The sequence below is a fragment of the Pithys albifrons genome, chromosome 2 (genome assembly GCF_047495875.1).
Source record: "Pithys albifrons albifrons isolate INPA30051 chromosome 2, PitAlb_v1, whole genome shotgun sequence".
NCBI lineage: Eukaryota > Metazoa > Chordata > Aves > Passeriformes > Thamnophilidae > Pithys > Pithys albifrons.
Genome location: NC_092459.1, coordinates 58,110,454 through 58,131,303, shown reverse-complemented (window position 1 = coordinate 58,131,303; position 20,850 = coordinate 58,110,454). Strand labels below are relative to the sequence as shown.

At 40.5% G+C, this 20,850-nt stretch overlaps 1 protein-coding gene across 5 annotated transcripts in view; it reads left to right on the top strand.

Annotated features, from left to right (window-relative positions):
* Positions 1-20,850, top strand: part of MAP7 (microtubule associated protein 7) — a 116,862-nt gene that overhangs the window by 45,734 nt on the left and 50,278 nt on the right. For all 5 annotated transcript variants that reach the window (XM_071549149.1, XM_071549147.1, XM_071549151.1 and 2 more), the window contains exon 2: positions 18,730-18,798. In XM_071549149.1, coding sequence (XP_071405250.1) covers positions 18,730-18,798 — 69 coding nt within the window. The remainder of the gene's footprint in view (positions 1-18,729; positions 18,799-20,850) is intronic.

Sequence of the window (20,850 nt, the reverse complement as noted above, 5' to 3'; positions counted from 1 at the left end):
ATTATGCAGGTATGAGTATCAGTTCACAGTGACATTAATGACTGTTCATTTGTGTAGTTTGAAAAGGCGTGGGTTTGTTGTTGATTTTTGTTAGTGAATTTTGGCACTTCGAAAATGGAGAGTAATTCTCTTGCTCTCTGGTTTAGCAGAGTGGCACTGATGTGGCTCTATCTTGAATCAGATACTGTTGTTCAAGGCAGTGTAGAAGTGCTAAGGAAAGGTCTGTGTGTCCAAATATCTGACAGTTTTTAAAGTTGTGTGAGTGTTCAAAAATTGGCAAAGGATGTTGTTTCTCTTGATAAGTAGTTTAAAAAAATGAGTCTGTTGGAGAGCTGTGGTGGCCAGGATACTTTGTATGCTTTACAGGCAGCTTGTTTCCTGTCAAAAATAATCTGTATTGTGTGAGAACACTGAGAAGAAGAATAATTTATTTTTCTGTGATGGCTGCAACCAGTTCCCAATCACTTGTTTCCTGAGACCTCTCTGAAGATCATAAGCCAGTTTTTTAATGTAAAAATATGATATTCAGCTTTACAGTAGTGTTAGACCTTGTATATTTGTTACTTTATCTTTTTCTTTCAGAATCTACTTTTCTTCTTTCCAGGCCTTGAAATAAAATTCCTCCTGATCCCCTCCTAATGTATTCCAAAACAAAGATATTTAAAAGGTGATACCAGTGTTCCCACTTATCTGTTGTGATCTGTGTATTGGACAGCATGTGAAAATCCACTCCCAGGCTTGTTGTCAATCCATGCATTGCATGGGACTTGTCCTCTGAAGAGCCCTGAAAGGCATTTCAGGCCTAAAGTTACTGGGTGAAAAGAGAAAAAAGAGAGTGGACAGGTACAGAGGAGGAGTTGTGCTCTGTGTAAAGGAATGGATTGAATGATTGGAGCTTGGCCTTGGGCATGTGACAGGCCAAAGGAAATCTTATGAGTATGGAGCACAGATGATGCTGTAGTCAAGATGGGCTGCAGACCTCCTGATTAAGATCAGGGAGCTCGTGCTGATGACTTTAGTCAGCTGGAGAGCCTCACAGTCACAGACTGTGGTGTCTTCTCAACACTATTCTGGAAGGACAATGCAACTGGGTGCTAGAAACCAAGAGATGAGTTGCATATATTCCAGAACAATTCTTGATGCAGGTGGTAAATGAACTGACTAGGAGTCATGCTGTTGCTCACAGATGAGAACTGGTGGGTGATGTGAAGGTTGAGGCCACCTTTAAAGTGCTCCCTTGCAAACCTTGGTCTAGCAGAGTGTTCATCTCTAGTTCCTTCAGCTTTTGGCATTGATCTTCTATTAGAAGCAAGAAAAGTGCTTGCTGGAAGTGAAAAGTGCTGACAATTTATTTTGGTTTTTGTTTGTTTTAATTGCAAAGCTGGCACAGCAGTTGATAAGCACTAATGAAAGTAAGTTAGCTGGCACTCCAGTTATTGGAGGTCATGTTTTAAAGTGTTTTGGACAGAAACAGAGTGCATCTTGTTGTTGTGTCCTCTTACATAGTTGTGATATGAATCCTGATGGTTCAGAGCCTGGCCAGTGATGTTCTGGAGTGCCTGGCTGTGCTGATCAAGGGACTGTGAAGCAAGGTGATCTCTCTTACACAGCAGTACCCTGTGTGACTGTTCCAAAGTGATTGGCTTTGAAACATTTGTTGTGTTCTATGAAGACAAACCAGTAAGGTGGACATGGATTATGTTGTTTTACTCACATTGCATAGAGCTTTAGTAATCTTGGAGCCAGGAGGTGCTGAGCTACTCACTGCCCATAAAAATACTTTTATGAAGGACTGAAGAAGGCTTGATGAGTTCTGTGTCCCTGTGGAATGGCAAACAAAAGGGAAAAGCCTTTTAGGTAACTCCATTTGCATCCTTAAAATAATTTCCACCAATGCAATAAATACAGGGAGCCCAGGAAACATTTAGTACTACCCCGATATACCAGCAGTAACTGATTTATGTGGCCCCAAGTTTTGTGTAACCAAACCTGGTGTGTGTCTCCCATAAAAGCAAAATCTTTATAGTTACAATTTAGTCAAGCCAGGAAGTTGCCTGTGTGGGAATACTGAATGTAATTTGTAGGAATCGTTGTGTTGCTGGTATGGAACCAGTTCTGTTCAGTCATTGCACACAAGAAAACTTAATGGCTCTGGCAAACCAGCCTCCCAACCACTGTGTCTGTGAGCAAAGGCAATAGCTGGGGGACAGTGCTTGAGTGACTTGCCTGAAGGTGAAGCTGTCTGAGCACTTTCGCATCCCCAATTCCTCTCTTCAGGGGAAATGTGTTCACACTTCAGTGTTAAATAGATTTATTTTGATTATGGCATGTTGCAGTGCTTAGTCAGATGTTTTACATTACATATTCTGTCATGTTGAAAGTATAAAACAATTAAAAATTAGATCTGAAAACCAAGGCAACAATTTTTAACACTTACTCTGTTTTGTCTGCCACACACAATCCAGACAGCTCCATGGAGGCTTTTCCCCAGGTAACTAAGGCATCACACAGAATGACAGTAATACTGTTTTTTAAACCCGCTCTTTCATTTGGTGAAAATACAGACTGCTTATGTATTTCAAACTAAAAGCAGTAGAATGAGATAAGGGAAGATTTTTGTTGCTTCCGTAAGGAAAATAGACAAACAAATGTTGGTTTTGATTTATTTTCTGTAGCAACCCATTCTTACATATGTTTTTTTCTCTAGAAGTCTTAATTTTCCAAGGTTGTTAGAATCTGAATATGGCTGTATCCTCTCAGACTGGTTTTGAAATTGTGGAACATACTTAAAATCTAGTCAGTCAGAGACAAAAGGTTTCTCTGAAGACTGGGCAGTCTTGTCTCCAGAGGCTTCAGAAATACAAATTATGGCAGTCAGGCAATGCAATCACCAAGAGAGCTAACAAGCAAGTGCTTGGAAAGCCAATGACACCAAAGCTTAAGGAACTAAAAGAAAACCTGCATGGACTTGAAATCTTTTATGCTTTTATGATGTATAAAGAGCAGTTGTAGCACTGGACTTAGGGCAGATGTTGGTGCTGCCAATAGAGTAGTCTGTGTTTAAGAGAAATCAACTGCCTATAATGATTCAATAGAGAAACAGGTTTTATTTTTTTAAAAGGCTTCTGCACGTGGTGGATATGGGTGTGTGGGGGGTGGCAGAATATAAGGACAAGATCCTCTTTTTAGTGGTGCAACACTCAGTCTCAGATCCCAGAGAGCACTTGGATAAAAAATATACTTTGGTTTTGATGAGGAATTCAGGTGATGAATTATTCTTATAATACAAAAGTCAAAGAGCTCTAGTAACTATTTGATGTGTTCATATTGGAGAGATTTTAAAAGTAACTGCTGCTGTTATTTAAGGGTTGCATGTAAGTACCTTCCTATTGAAATATATAGCTTTGCCTTTCTGAACACATATTCATTTATATTTTTTTTCAAATACATCGAGCGCAGAAATTATTTAGAGTGTTTGTGCAGGCTCATTTCTGTCCATGCAGTGTTGTAATTACCAATTAGAATCTGTTGCCTTTATGCCAAGCAATACCTAACTCCTCAGGAAGTCCTATTTCCTGACAGCTGGACATCAGTGAAGAACTGGTCTCTGAATTGAAAATAGAATTTCCCAGTTTCCTATAATGTTTATTTTGAAAGACAAGTTTTCCAGTAAATGGTGTCTTCAGAATTTTGTTGAGTTCTTGACTGGTATTAGCTGTATTTGTCTTCTGCCTTCTTAAATATGACAGTGTAGTCCTGACTGAAGATTTTTTTTTTGAAAGTGATTGAAGTGATTAAGGATAAGTCATGCAACAGAAATATATTTTCTTAAGTCAGTGTTTCAGTTTTGTCCCTTGCTCAGCAGGGGTAGGAAACATTCCTTTTTACTTCCCTGTTTCTGTGTATGTGCACTTTTCACCATCTCAAATGTTTGCTTTATTTAGTTTGCAGTTATAGGATATATCTTTTATATAAAGAGCAGGAGAATAAATAGCAAATGGAGTGTTGCACTTGCTCTAAGTAGTTGCAGCAACCCTTCTAGCAAGGCAGAGGCAGCTACCAGAAAACTGCGTTTTCCTCAGGCAAGTGTGCTCTGGATTAGAGTAATGGCTTGAACATGTACATCCAGGAACTTAACTGCTAAATAACAGCATGGAGTCTCTGTAGTTTTAACTGTTTCAGAAATAATTGTCTGTACAAAGTAGGTTATATAAACAAAGCCCGGCTTCTGTGAATCTCCCTGCTGTCTTTAGTTGAGAGGTGGTTGTTGCTATAGCAACTGGCAGGCATTATTCATGTTTTATTTTTCTGGGGCTGGAAGGAGGGCTCTGAACATCTCTGCACAATTTGAGCTGCAGAAATCTTTGCCCAGGAAACCCTGCAGCAGCGAAAGGATTACCTGCGTTGCTTGTCTTGGTCCCACTAACTTGTAGGTAATCTAGAAATTATCTGTCTGGAACAGAAATCTCAGCAAATGTCCCAGGAATAAATCTAGGACGCCTAAAGTGGTGGTGTGTGGAGATAATTAGGTACCAGGAGCAGTGTTGTTATGTCAGTGTAATGCTTAACTTGGCTTTCCAGCTGAGAGGAGCTACCCTGGTGAGTCTGGTGTTGGCAGGGCCCTCCCACATCCAGTACCTCAGTTAGTTCAAGGAGCCAAGTCAGGAGATGAAACTCACATGGCAATGAACTTTTTCCTTAATAAACAATGTTGTGGTACTTTACAATTTTGTTTAGATGCTGCATCTTGCAGAAATTTCTGCAGATTCTATAGCCAATTATAGTATATTTTACCCCATGCTCCTTTGCATGGACCATCAAAGGCCTTAAAATGTTGGCATTTAACTATACTACTTTTTCCCCCCTCATATCCTCTCTTCTTATGCTTTAAATATCTTTATTTTTACTGCTTCCCTGGTAAAAGATTTGATAAGATCTCACTAACGGCAGTTGTCAGGGCCTGTGCAGAGCAGTTTCTTGGGAGTTGTCCTGTGAAATTAAATCATGATGGGAGTAAAACACTTTCAGTCTCAAGTCACTTGTCTGTTTTTTGCAAATGTATTTCTGTTATTGGTGACTGTAAGATGAAAATAGCCACTAAATCTACAGGCTAAGTTGAAACTACCCTGTTTATTTTCTTGTGATGGGGTACCCACTTACTCTCTCCCAAATGAGGTAATTCAACAAAGTTACTCTTGCAACTCAATTTTCTTCATAGAAGTGAAAGGATGAGACTGTAGATGCTTTAAAGCAGTTTTGGGATGAAGGCCAGGAGTTCACTTAGTTCAGCAGATAGAGTGATTCTGAATTTAAAGTAATTGCAAGCAGAGGAGGGGAAATCTTGGATAATGGAAATCTCTTAAGCTTTATTGCAGGTGTCTTCTAATATAGATGGGTGTGAGGGAATTTCCCTTCATGTGGCAGGCCAGTAACTTGGAATCCAGTGAGAGCTGCTGTACTGCTGGTAGAAGCTCTGTGGAAAGAAAGTGGTTGGAGCTACCCAGAAGGTCAGGGTGCTGGTCAATTTATTCTAAAAGTAATGGAGTGGGAGAGCTGTGTTGATGCAGCCTCAGTTGCATAGTTGTGTATGCAGAGTAATCAAACTAGAAAGAAGGATTTGAAAAGAAATAGTTCTATTTTTGAACTTTGTTATGCTTACTGTTTGTATCACTTCATTTTTACAGTGTTTTATGCCTCTTGCAGCTCTTGTGTGTGTGTGTGAAATGCTAGAAGCGCCATGGTATTTAGAGTATGCCTGAAGTTACACAGCAGAGAGAGATTATTAAAGCAAACAATAAGCAGCTGAATTCTGTGGCTTCTGTAGGATGCCCAGAAGGGCAGTACCTATCGGAATTTACTCCCTATAGAAAAAAGCAGTTCCGGAACCTCATCTTGTTTCCATGGTCTAAATCTCACCTGGCAAGAGCAAAGCTCAGCAGACAGATGTTGAAGATAACATGTCTTTGTTATTACACAGGGCATATTGAGACTGCACCTGAGTACAGTATGCAAATGTGGGGATGTCCCCACGTGGCAACAGAATCACCTGGTTATGTAGAAAGGGATTCATTATTGTGAGACAGAAAAATGGTAATGCCTTGCTTTTGAATGGTCAGTATGCAGCCATGTATAAAGAACTTCTCTGAGGATGGTGAGGCACTGCAACAGGTTGCCCAGAAGATGTGGGTGCCTCATCCTGAGAGTGTTAAAACTTCAGGCAGGTTGGGGGTTTGAGCAACCTGGTCTAGTGGAAAGTGTCCCTGACCCATGGGTGATCTTTAAGGTCCCTTCCAACCCAAGCTGTTCTATGATTCTGTGATGGCAGAAGTACCACCTTTATTGATTTACTTATTAACATGAAGTCACTGGGATAGCAGTGAAGACCCTCGGTGCACACAGAGCTTAGTCATGTCAGACTTGTGCAGCCTTAACACATTTGGGAAGGGTTGAAAGCATAGATGAAAGCATGGATATGCACTGAGTTCAGTAGGGATGTGATGACTTGTATGTGTCACAGGCACTCAGCAATAGGACAAGGGGGCATGGGCTCAAGCTCTGCCAGGGGAAATTTAAGTTGGAGATCAGAAAAGAATTCTTTACAGAGAGAGTAATCAGGCATTGGAATGGGCTGCCCAGAGAGGGGGTGGATTCCCCATCCCTGGAGGTTTTTAAACGCAGATTGGACATGGCACTGAGTGCCATGATCTAGTAAATGGACTAGAGTTGGACCAAGGGTTGGACTTGATGATCTCAGAGGTCTTTTCCAACCCAATTGATTGTATGATTCTATGATTCTATGTGGGTTAGCAAGAAGAAAGCTCTGTGTCAGTCTAGAAAGCTTTATGTCAGTGGGAGTATCCTAAATTAATCAGCAGATACTGTTCTTTTTGTGACATATTCATTTAAGTTAAAAAGATTTATTGCATCAAAAGAATGTTTTATTTTATTTTTCTTTTGAGGGGAGAAGTGATTACATTCTCTTGTTGCAAAGCTGAGACCAAAGAGATTACATTTTTTTAAAAAATATTTGAGTCTCAAGATCAAATTCCTTCATAGAGCAACGTATAGCAAAGTATCCATTTTCCCCTTCTCTCCGTCCCTGTGTTCACTTTACTGCAGTTGCTATCTGTGTTTTTCTAGACCTCAAATGCTTCAATATGCTTTGATCATTGTGCCCTCTGAGCAAGGATATCAAATAATGGTATACTCAAGTTGCTTTCCCCAGCTCAAGCAATCTGACCTTGGAATCAGTATGCTATAGAAAGCAGGCTAGTCAGTGCCTTAGTTCTCCATTTCTCAGCAGTAGGTGTAAGTGTCTTGTGAGTTGGAATTACTCACAGGAATTACCTCATGGTTTGGAGAAAGGTCTCTAGTTGAAGTCCAAAACGATTTTTTTGTCTAGAAAATTGTACAGGTGCTCCATTTCATAATCTCTGAGGTGACCTTCCATGTACAGCTACTGCAGCAATACACTGACACTGATCATGGATGTGGGAATTTGTTTGACATTGGGATAGTAAATGCTGGCTGCAGCAGTTAGAAATCTGAGGAGGAGAAGCAGCTGGTGCTCTTGCACCTTAGCCGAAAGTGTTTGCCCTTGAGTAACAGGCTCAAACAAATCACTGCATATTGCCTAGTCCTGGTGTTTGAAGAGCACACGGCCTAAGATGGGCTGCACAGTGTAAAACGCTGGGTGTCTGGAAGTGAGGTTGCCCTGCCTGCCCTCAGGCAGTGACATTTCAGCTTTTATTTTGGTGATGTGTAATTAAAAAGCTTCCATTCACGTGTCTCCTCTGTGCCTGGTCGAGCTTGCTAGCCCTTCTGGTCAGCTGCAGAACCAGCTTTACAGCACAGGCTTTTTCAGCAGACAGCAGGGACTTTTTTCCCACTGGTCTGTTTATGTCAGTATCCTTGTTTTATATTGCAGCAGGATTATGCAATATAATTATCCAGAGGATATAATGTGAGTGTCAGCTTTTTTGTAAGTGTTGTTACAGGTACTGTGTTTCTTTTATTATATTTAAGAGATTCTAAGGCTCTCCCTACAAAGGCACTCAGGTTGGTATGTTCTCCTATGTTGTTTAATATTTTAGGATACAGTGCTTTTTAAAGTTGACATAGTCAGCCAAAAGTAATCTTTTATAAATATGCATCTCCCAGTGGAGCAGTTACACAATTTTAATCTATAAAAATAGATAGATAGATAGATAGATAGATAGATAGATAGATAGATAGATAGATAGATAGATAGATAGATGTTCCTTTCCCTACAGCTAGTTGCATCATCCAGATTTATGTCAGTGATTGTTTCCAAAGAAGTCTATTTATGCTTCTGGTTTTAGTGTTTTACAACTGAGCGCTAAATTAGCTGTGACAGTTTTAAATCACCTGTTTATCTTTCTAGTCACTAATATGATAAAACAATGACAACTTTTATACCATTCCATGAGTAGTAAACACTAACACTGATGAGTTTTCACTTCTGCTTAGCTCAGCCAGTTTGCAAAACAAACCATTAAGATCCACACTGTTAGAAGTATGAAAAGCTGTACTAAAGCATCAAACTTTTAAGAACTGAAAATATTTTAATGTAAAATTAATTCACAGGTGTGTTTAAATAAGGCATGAACTTTGCTTTACTATTTCAGTGAGTGGAAATAAAATACAGATATTTTGTCACTCCTCTGAATCAAAACTCTAACTTGGAAATGTACTCTGTAAGTACTGCTGTTTAGCCTTTAAAGGAACAGGCATTTTCCATTTGCTAATGATGGAAATTTCAAAAAGTTTTTGTCTGAAATGTGAAGACTTGCATTACCTGTACCAAAAATAGCCAACTAGTCTATAGTCTGGAAGTACTCTTTCATTTAACTTAGTTCCCTCAATAGTTCCTTCGACCTACTTCCCTTAACAAGATAATCTAAGTGTTGACACCCCAACTAAAATTAGGCACATTTTTTTATTCTTTCAAAGAAGAAGTTTAGATTTTAGTTTTAAAACATTGGAGTGTATTAGATTCAACAAATTCCCCACTTCTTAACGAACACTTTTAGGCCACCTAGACCCATAACAAAGCCTTTTGGAGAATTCACACACATGGCAGTTCTTACTGCCTCACTGCTATAGTACTGGGCAATAAATAATTGATTTTTTAAATAATTCTATCAGTACGGCAGTTCAATGCCTCCCTGACATCCAATCCTGTCAGATCTCGGAAGCTAAGCAGGGTCAGCCCCGGATTAGTACTTGGATGGGAGACCTCCTGGGAAATGCTGGGTGCTGTAGGTTCTAGTCCTGAGACTTCACGGTCACTGTCCAAACTCACTCGGCTGTGGCAGATGAACCTCAGGACTTAAAGGGTGGGGCCAGTTCTGCGCATGCTGTGCCTCACCTAAAATCCACTGCGCAGGCTGGAAGGGCACACCCACGTGGGGAGAGCCCTGCCCAAATCTGCGTTCATGAAGCCGAGCCACACACACAATTCTATCAGTGTTGCTAATTAGAACGTTTTGTTACAATAAAGATTTTGGTTGGTATAGTCCTATGCATTCTGATGGCAGTTTTCTGAAGCATTTAATTTGAGAACCTGAGGATGTTGGTTTTGATGTGTTTCTATTTTTCTTCTGAAGTCGTTGCTCTTTGAGAAACCTTTCTAGTGGCTCTTTGTGAAGTTGATGTTCAGTGCTGTTAAGAGGGCTTGGGGTTTTTTGGGCAGAATGGAGTGCAGAGAAGTTCTGACTTCTCTGAAGGTTTTAACATTAAACATCCAGATGTTTAGTTTTTACCTTTTTATCTATCGGCTAAACTGCATTCATTTTTGTAATTTTTGGCCAGCCAGAGGACTTTATGACCTAGTTATCTCTGGAGACATCACTGTCCTTTGTTCCCTAGTTTACAATTTTAAAATGCAAGTAAAAGATAAGTATGAGGTGCAAGTATAGAATGAATGCAGTACTGAACTCTAGAGCAATAAATGGCACTAAAAGATGGATATAATAATGTAAAATGCTTAGTATATTGTTTGTGTATACATATGTATATGGACACAATTGATAACACAAAGAAATGCCTAAGACTTGCAAGATGTATTTTTGCTGTAAATATGAATGGCATCCTTTACATGTCTTGCTCATAAACTATGGATGTTAAAGAGACAAAAGTTGCAAGCAGTGGGAAAGCTTTAATTCATTTTGAACTTTGCTTTTCCCTGTATTCAGCCCCTAGATCATGGCTCATATGAATTTGCTTGCAGGATAAACACTGAGGTTTTGCCGTTAGAGAACTCTTTAAAAGTTTGTTGCAGTTGCTTTAGAATAGAACAGCCAGTTGCTGGATGCTCAGATTCTTATTCTGAGTCAGGTATTCAGGATTTTGGACTTAATGTGATTCTGAATTTAAGCTAATAAACTTTGTCAGCTCTGAGCTGTGTCTGCACGTTCAAAACGCTCCACCCAGTATAGCAGTACTCTGACTTGACTAACATGCTAGTCAGCCACTGTTCCCAGTGGCTACATAAAACTGCCTAGACTAGCCCCACTTATTTATTTTTACTTATACAACCCTAGAAGTCTCAGTTCTCTGTTTAATTCCAAGTAGCTCAAACTATGCATTTTTTACATTGTGCATAGCAGGTATAACATGCTATATAAAATAAGCAAATGAATGTAAGAGTGGAGGTTTTGTTTGTTTGGGTTTTTTTTATGTTCATAAGGAAGTAATTGATGGTAGCAGAATTGGATGCTAAGGTGTAAAGAATGTATCAGTTCCCAGTTAGCTCTGTTGTAAATCTCCCAGTTTAATGCTGAGTTTCCTCTGTTATGTATTGGCAGCCCTTTTTTACTGAGGCACACGTTTGTTCCAGCTGTCATTTCTGATGCCCTCCCCATCTCTCAACACACCCCTCAGCTCACTTTGACAGTTAAGTAGCTGTTCAGTCAAACAGGGGGATTAGCTGACAAGTGGCAGGTACAGAATAGTTAGATTTTCTTCTTTTTTACCCTGTAGTCCCTCCTCCTCTGTTTTAGCTATTTCTTTTTTCTCATGACTGTTTCTGAGTACTTCTCTTTTGCTTGTGGAATTAGAACAGGAAACTGGAAGGTGCTCCCCGTTGGTGCTCAGTGCACCCTTTACCCAGTGGCACATCTGTACTGTCAGGCATGCATGGCTGTCTGCATGGGGCTGGGCTGTGGTTGTGCCTTCATCTCCAGCTATGCAGCCCTTGTACCACTCCCCTTTGCAGGTACCTGCCAGGATGCAGTTTGGGAGAAGCTGCTGTGCACATCCTGGCCCTGACACAGGTCTGAGCAGCACCTCCTTCTCGTGGTCCCCAAGTGCTCCTTCACTCCACGTTAATCTGTTGAAGATTCTACTTCTGAAAGTAGAGACCTGGTAGTACAGCTGCCTCTGTCTTCAGGCTGATTTCCTTCTTCGATGGAACAGAGCTTAAGCATTTTGTTTCAAAATCCTCAGCCTTGCTGTGAGGGCTCTGGTTTGCCATTCATCTCACTGGAGATGAATGTGTAAGCATGCACTTGATGTGCCACGCGGTCTGAAAAGCAAATGTTTGTATTCCACACAGCTCTTGTATTTTCAAAAAAGCCTGTCAAAATGCCTGTGTAATGCTTCCCAGCTCAGTGTTTCCTTGCCATTCTGTGGGTTTTCCAGGGTCTGTGTGAATATCCCTTCTGCTTTGCAGCACACCCTCCCAGGGGCTCTAATTCTCAACTAAATTTTTCCCCTTGGATGTGCTATCTTAGTCTCTCAGGACAGTTCCCTTTGATCAGAACTTTCCTGGCATGTAAAGAAGCACTAAAAGCTTGCAGTTTCTTTCCTTTCTCAATATTTCCTTTGAGACTTTTCCTCAGTTTTGAATCCTTTCAAATGAAAGATGCACTAGCAGAGATCTTCCCTTGAACTGGTCAGCCTTATGGATCCCTTTCAACTCTGCCTCTGGTATGTTAAAGTACTGAATTCTGTGCTGGAACAGGTTTTGCTTAAAAGCTCAACATTTAAAAATGTGTATTATTTAATACCAGTATGTATATCTTTTCTTGCTTTCCCCCCTTTCCCTCTTTCCCCTCCTCTTTTCACATAGGGGAACTGAGGTGCAGTTTTCTGTTTCATGCTCTTCCATATAGTAATGGCAGAGCTGAGAGAGAGAGGCTGTTTTTTGATTCCCTCTCAGGGTCTTATTAGAGACGATGTTACATCCTTCACAGACCGAAATGCAGCAATGTAGAGGAAGTATCAGGATGGCAGCAGAGTCCTTTTATGTTGTTTTGGTGATTTTGTCCTCCCTTATTTTGCAAATGTAACTTGTTCTGAAATCATAGTTGTTTGACTGTCTTGGGTTGAGCTGGCAAAATGCCACCTGCCCAATACAGAGTGTCAGAGCCTCCCTCCCACACCGAGAAAAGGGAAGAAAAAACCTCTGCAAACTCAAACTAGGTTTATACTTAAACTAATTATATATATTTATACAGAAAAGAGAAAATGAGAAGAAAACTACAGTATAACACACACAAGTTAGAAATAACAAAAAACTCCCCATTGAACACAAATCCCACCATTCTAACTGCAGATCACTCTGGAGAACTCAATTTCCCAGAGACAGACCCGAGCAGAGAGAAAGACTAAGAACAAACATTTTATTTCCATAAGATGATAACATAGTGGTGAGCTGGTGCTGGGCTTGGGCCTCCCATCCCTCCTGGGACCGCACAGCGTGTCCTTCTGGGACCAAGGAGACAGAAGCTCCACCTCCCTCTCTTTTTATGCTCCTTGTCACTTCTTGATGATGTCAGATGATATGAAATACCTCTTTGGATGCTTAAGTCACGTGATGCTTGTCCCTTCTAATCTATGTCACATCCTTTGGACCTGCTAATACTGAGGCCTATATAAGGCTTGGCTGAAACTAAAGGCAAAACTACCAGAATCTCCACCCCATATTTCACATCATATAACATTAAACCTCATATCTTAAGACTATCTATTCCTGCGCTTAAACAGTCTTTGTTCTTTCCAGGACCATATTCCACTCCTCTATATTGTAGGCATTAGTCCATTAGGATGGGGTAGGTACTTCAGGCAGGAAAAGCATTTGACACCAATTCATCATTGGACACCAACACTGCTTCAGCTCAGGTCTTCACCTGATGGTTCATGTCCTGCAACACACAACGCAAAACACAAGTTACTTTGTTTTTCCAAGGTTAAATGTCCTTGAGGCACACACTGGGATCATCCCATCCCCTCCTCAGAGGTCACCATCCCCACACAGGGGTCAGTTTAGCAAGCACCTGTTTCACAGTTGTGGATAACCTTAGAAATAGTGTCCATGGTTAAATCTACTCCTCGTCCTCACCCACCTACAGGTGGGCTGAGGCATCCTGGGCCCACCAAGCCAGGAACAACTCTCCCTTATGCTAGTCCAGGTGTGATGTTCCTCGTGAGCTCAGCCTTTGGGCACATGAGCATCCACATGACGAATCTCCACAGATTCTACTAAGCAGCAGTGTCCTGCCACACATCAACAGCCCATGTGGGCCTCTCCATGGTTCCAGTTAGTCTTCTTCTATCACTCTAGCCACACCCCGCAATGGGGCACTGGCCATCAGCCACAAGTCAGTGTAGACGTAAAGCCTTGGCCACCCCTCTGATTCAGCAATGTCCAATAGACTCGGTTGTCCTCCTTCTCCTCCTAGCTGGAGGCAGGGCAGCCTTGTTGCTGTTCTTGACTCTTTTCTGGGGTCTCTGCTTCAATTGTGTGGGCAGCCTTTTTTACCAGATTTCTTCCATTTTGATTTCCATACCTGGGCCTCAAGCATGGAAGTAGATGCACTGTCCCACCTCCTCATGTGTGTAGAGGTGAAGCCTTGGCCACCCCTCTGGTTCAGCAATGTCCAATAGACTCGGTTGTCCTCCTGGGACCATAGCTTGAAGGACCTGACAAAGCCACTCCTACACTGGCTTTTATATTTTGAGATGATATCAGAATATGGTATGGAATACCATTGGCCACAATCAGCTGTCAGCTGGCCCAGCCCAGCTCAAGTCAGCTGATAGTCTCAAGCATACTCTCAAATCTAAAGCCTAAATTCAGGCCTACATCTGGCTAAACTCATAACAATAACCTAAAGTAGTAGTATTTCATGAGTGACATTAATTTCTTTACTATTACAGAATGAAGCTGTGGTAACTTAGTTTGGATTCTTTTCACTGTTTCTGTGATTCAAGCAACACAAAATCCATTGTAAGTCATATATTTAATTTTTTATTGCCAAAGGAATATATTGTTTCACACTTGCCTTTTAATCCCCCTAAAAGCTGACTTTAAATAGTTCTATACTGTTCTAACCTTTCTAGCAATTATTGGTAGCTTGTATCTTTAAGCCAAGTGATAGATATACATTTCTGGTGTGTCTGGGCTAAGTTAAATCTACCTGCAGTCAGGCATTTCATACAGGTCTGTGTAACTGACAATAGAGGAGAGGCATGTGGTGAAAGGAGCTAGAGAAAACTCTCTGAAAATTGTGGGGAGAAAGTATTTGACGTGTTCAAGGAGTCTGTATTTCTGGTATTATTTCACAAGTTTGAAGCAGCTTTGTCAAAGCTCATCTCATGGCAAATTGGAGTTTCACTAATCTGTAGTTAACTGCTGCAGGATTTTGCATCAGTGACTTTGGATGACATGTTAGATAATGTTGAGCATAATGTGTTTGTAGAGTAATAGGGATATTGCTGTAGTACTTCAGAGCAATCCTCAGACCAGATCAATGCTCTGTTGCCATCAGTTGCTTCCTGATCACTGAGGATTCAACAGGAATAGCTGAAGTAAAATTGATAATCCTGCTCAATTTTAAAATTATCTTTAACTTACAAATATATACTTTTACCTTTTAAAAAGGGAGGGAGGAGGGGGGAAATGGGCAGCCTCCAATCACAACAATACAATGCTACATTGGTGTGTTCAGAAGGAAAACAAGGTTTTAATTCTGCCAGGGCTTCATTCAGCTGGTGATTTCTGTGTGCGCTCAGAAAACTGTGCACTGGAAAGGTAGGTTAATTTGCATATTTTTAGCCCTTGTAGGTGTCACTTAGACAAAGCTTTTTATCTGATTTTTTTTCTGAAAGTGTTACCTAAGAGTATGGATTTTAGAGAACCATCTCACCTGGGGTGGAAGGCCAAAGAGAAAAGTGTAATAACTGACCAGGGCATCCTGGTTTGGAGAGTTCATCTGTGGATGGCAAAAGTTGGAAGACCGTTCATGGTATCATGTCTTTGCAAAGCAGAGGTGAGGTGGTGCAGCTCTTCATGGCTTTTCTGATCAGTGGAAGGTCAGGGTGGAGTGTGTACCCATCTGATCTCTCTTTCAGTTGGGATGGTTGGGCAGTGTGGTTCTTGTGTGGCTCTGAACAAATCTCTTAGAATGTCAGTTTAAATTCAAAAACATTGGAAGGAAAAAACCTCCACACATCAGAAGAACCACATATCAGAAAATAGCCGAGGGGATGGAATAAAAGAAAGGGCCATACTCTTTTTCATGGCACACAGTGTCAAGACAGATGATGATGGGCACAAAACTGTAATACAGGAATTTCGGTTCAGACATAAGAAAAACTTGAGCACTGTGAAGAGTGGACAAAGACTGGCACAGGTTGCCTTGAGCAGTTGTGGAGTCTCCATCCTTAGAGGTATCCAAAAGCCAGCTGGGCATAGCCTGCTCAAGGCAACCTCGCTTTGAGCAGAGGGGATGGACAAGATGATTTCCAGAAATCCCTTCCAGCCTCAACAACTTGGATTCCTTGATTGTCTTCCCCAGTATGTCTACACTGTTATCCAGGCTGGCTTCAGCATTTCAAGTTTCCAGAATTCTTCACAGAAAATGTCCTTCACTTCTTAATGCAACTTTTATTCCCTCCATGTGTAGATAGTGATTCGAGATAAGTAGCAGAGTGGGTATTAGGTAGTTAAATTATATTTCTCCTGGCATCTGTTGGGTTATTGAGTATTGCTGGAACTGGTGTTGTCAATATTTAGTTTGGATCTTGGGTGTTTAGTTGTCTGATCCATCTGTTTGTATCTTAGCACAAGAGGTATTTTATGTGGGAGAACACCTACAATGGTTGCTAAATACTTGTGCCAATTCTTATTTGATATCCAGCATCATAAAAATTCATGGTTGTGCCATCTGTTCTTTTCACCACTTGTCATATGAGTGGTCATATGAATGTGTACTCAAACTGTGTCACAAAATATTCCAAGGAAATGTCAGACAAGGAAATATGGGAAAAAAATATTAATTTGTATACCTAGGCTTTGTTACAAGTGTATTTAATGTATTTTCTGGATGGCCCATTTTTTGAAGTTAATGGAGTATTGCATAATCCCATGGCATAGTGCTTGAAGAAAATAATGTGAATACAGTATGAGAGATGCAAAGAAATTTGTGCTGAAGCTATTAGAACATCAATGCTCTCATTAATTCTTAGAAACAGTATTTTTACTATTTTATAAAAATTTTCTCTTATGTATGGTGCCCTAGGCCAGGCTGATGGGAATTGTGTTGCAGTGCCACTGCATTACTGTAGTATTTTTCCTGAGAATGTTCTAAATAGTTGATGCAGGCAGGAGGAAAGTTTGTTTTATTACCACCTTAACTTTGAGGGAGAGATAAGATAAAACATGTTTGGAATCACTGAATTGCTAAGGTTAGAAAAACCCTCTAAAATCAACAAGTCTGACTGTTAAAGTAACACTGCCACATTCACCACTAAACCATGGCCCCAGGTGCCATATCCACATGGCTCTGAACACTTCCAGAGATGGTGAATTCACCACTTTCCTGGGCAGCCTGTTCCAATGTCTGACTTCCCTTTTGGAAAGAAATTTTTCCTAATATCCAGTCTAAAATTCCCCTGGTGCAACCTGAGGCCATTTCCTCTCATTGTGTTGCTTGTTGTTATGGGAGAAGAGATCGTCCTCCACCTGGCTACAGCCTCCTTTCAGGTAGTTGTAAAAAGTGATAAGGTCCCCTCTTGAGCCTCCTTTTCTCCAGGCTACACACCCCCAGCTCCCTCTGCTGCTTCTCATAAGACTTGTGCTGCAGACCCTTCACCAGCTGCCTTGGCCTTCTCTGAGGGTGCTTCAGCATCAGGTATGGATTTTGATAATGGTACATCCTACCAAGCTTGGAGGTGCAAGTGTTCAGTGTTGTCCAAATTATCTTTTGCAAAAATCAGTCTATGTACCTATAGTTCAAATAAATCCTTTGTATGAGGCCTTTAAAACGGCAAATTCTACAATCTTTTGTTGGGCTGCCTTTAAAGTGTTAGAGTTCTTATTGTGATTTGGAGTCAGTTTTTGTTAAGTTCAACAGTGGTTATTTCTGTTGGTCACAAGAGACTTAATACAGTTGTCAGGCAGAGGAGTGGCTGAAAATTATTTAAAATTTCTCATAGGTTTTTATTGGTGAGATGATGTAATTTTTGAAGATTGCTCTTGGCAAAACATCGCTATTGAAAGCTAAACATTTGATCAACAGTATTTTTCTGTCTCCCTAACCTGCCTTCCACCTGCAAAAAAGGTACAGTATGTGTAACGTGAGTTGTTCCTGCTACCTTTTATCCTCTATGTTAATCCTGAAACATGCCTGTGGAAGGAGGTAGGTGAGGAAACAAAGACTTTTGGGAGGCAAGAAAGGGAATGAACTCACTGAGGCACTGTCCTGAGTGCATATTGTTACAGCTGACATGCATAAGAAGTTGCTTGAAGCCTTCTGGAAAAAACTTTATTTTAATTATCTTTTCTGAAGTGGATCTAATATAGTAATGCCTGTTAAGCTTTTAAATCTGGAATAATCAGGTTTTTTCAACTTTCATTTCGAGTGATATTTTTGTTCAGATGAATTGGCGTCTTTTCTCCCTTAAGCTTTATTTAATGTAATTCTCTTTTTATCCTTGCTTGAAAATATAGAAAAACACATCCTTGCTTGCTATTTGTGGAAGGCTTCTTAAAATTCTTACAGAATTTTTACAGAATTATTTAGACTCTTCCTAGATTGTTGTGTTCTGGACTCAAATACACCCATAGTGGAGCTGCTGGACAAAAAGGATGAGTAGTAAGCTAAGAAAGTTGTGGCACCTAATTTCCTGGCTTGATTTTTAATTATAGATAGATGCAGAACCAAGAATTTGCTTGTGATTTGAAGTATAGTAATTAATCATTTGGGCTTTTTTCTTCATAAATGGTTGTTGAAAGGGCATTCAGAGCTCCAGAATTAGATCTCGTTCTAGACTGGTAGGGCCTGATCAAAAGTCTGTTGTAAGTAAGGGGTAGATTCATTTAAGTCATAAACAGTCCTCTTTTCAGCTCTGCATAATGGATGTGTTAGTAAGTTGTAAAGAGTGTCTGAAGTTTTTGCCTTTATCTTGTACTATGCTTGTAGAAACCTGGAATCTGCAAGTCATATGTCTTATTAAAACATACACTGTTCAAATGCAATCTTTTTGTGACTCTTTCCTCAGGTTGAATTTGGGACTTCTTTTGTGGCTTCAGTGTTTTCTGTGGGCTTTTTTCTATGAAAAATGGTGTAGAATGGCATTAAGGTGATATCTTGGAACAGTCTGATTTTAAAGGGAATTTGGCAATATTTGTGTTGTAATAAGGTGAGTGAGCTGTTGTTAAATAAAATGGTTAATTAATATGTGCTTTTGTTCCTTATTTAGCAGCTGAAGGTTCTGAAACACAGGACAAGAAAGTCACTTCAGGACAAAGCAACACTGGAACTAAACCAGGTATGCCATTCCACATGCTCCATGTTATAAGGCTGTTGGGTGTATGGAAAACAGCTGGCTTCTGAACTTCTAAAGTTTGTTGCTTTTGTACCTTTCTTGATGTTTCAGTCAAAAGTGGTATCAGTGACTGTTCGTATTTAGTTAGGCTGGAATCTGTGATTGTTTGCAAAGAAGTAAAATATCGCGGTTGCCCTTACCCTGAGTAAGGGGGCAGCGTGAATGATGGTCAGAAGAGCTCAGGCACATCAGGCATCAGAAGGCTTGATCAGAAGGCTTACAACTTAGAGAGTTTATTCAAGATAGTTTCACAGTTTCTTCATAGCTCATAGATCATAGTAGTAGTAGTAGTTGAAGAAGTTCTCTTCTCAGTAACGTCCACACCTTTTATATCCTCTCACATCTAACATGTCATGACATTATTGTCTAGCCCATTCACCTCACATTCACTGAAGTATCTCATTGGCTACAAGACCCCCCACACACCACAGGTACTTCTCTTCTCTATAAGGGAGAACTCTAGACTGCTTTCCTTAAGGGATGCACTGACAGTCACCCCTACAATAAAGCAGAAAAAAATCTACTTTTATTTTCATACAGTTTAGGAATGAGGGTTGGGAAGTAAGATAAAACAACAGAAGCCTTGTATCTGTGCTTGAATGAGAATTAGCTGCTGTAGGCAAAGATTTACAGCTTTTATATAAATGTGCTTCTATTGAGGCATTTCTTCACTTCAAACATGCCATATTCTTTGATGGACTCTATACAATAGGCAGATACTTCTCATTGCTTCACCATACCTGATTGGCACATTGTGTGGATTTAATTCACTGTTCACTTACACAGTTGAAAGTCTATGTACTAAAATGCTTAGTGTAGTCCTTGCTGCCATAGGTCTATTCCAGTTGCATGCTTAGACTAAGATGCAGAAGAGCACTTAGACATCTAAATTCTGCTTGTATTGCAATTCAGGTACCCAAGCTTAAAATACACAGTAATGACTTTGTTTAGGTGCCTTAGAAACCACAGGTGCTTGTGTGGCTGAGAACTAGGCACACCATAAGCATCCCCTTTGGCCTGGCAGCTCAGCAGTGACTACTTTGTACTAACAGACTCTTTTCTGTCCCCAGACTGGTTGCCTTTGGCCTACCTCCCCAGAGGGGAGGAATCCCAGTGCTGTGTTCAGATAACACCTTGCACGCTCTGCCAGGCCATGCTGTGTCCTACACAAAGCACAGTATTCACAGCTCCTTTCAGTCAGAAAGGCAGTGAGAAAAAGAAGAGTAAATAAAGATAACATTACCTGCTTCCACAGCAAAAATGGAGCTCTTGGTGTTGAACAGTTTTCAATACCCACTTTATCCTGAAGTAGTTTCATTTCTCAGGAGGATGTCTAGCTGTTCCTGTGTTCCCTTCATTTATGCTGGAGTGTAGATAGAAACACGAAACTCTTGGGTCCAGAGAGGGAAGGCTCAGGCATGTGTCTAGGGTTTAACTCTACCCCAATCCTGGTCGGAGCCCGTGTTGAAGGGAGAGCTGCTGAGAGATGGTGATTTGGTTCTTGTTTGTTCAAAGTTTGTTGTTTTTTATTTTTACTGGATATGAATATTGTGTCAAACTGTTTTAGTTAAAAAACAAACCAAACAGTTTGCAACAGAGGAGTGACAGCTGTCCCTATAAACAATGTCATTACTGCCTGGAAGGTGTCACTGTAGAGTGAAAATATATTGGGAGTCCAAAGCAACTTTGAATGTGTGCATGACAGTGCAAAAGGATCTAGACAAACATCCAAGCAATGCATCTTTTCACATAATACTGTGGCTTACATTTCTTTCTCCCCTGGATTAGTTCATAGGGGTGACCGAACATATAAACTTGACTGTTGCCTTCCACTTGATATCCCTTTTAGTTTCTTTAGTGCAAGAAATAGCAGCCTGGTAGTCAAGGGCAGATGGGAAGCAGCCATTCGGAGGAAAAGATTGAGAGGATTATGGATGGAAATGAGGAATAGTAGTTGTCTGACTTTTGAAACCACACTGCGTGCAGCTGATGTTA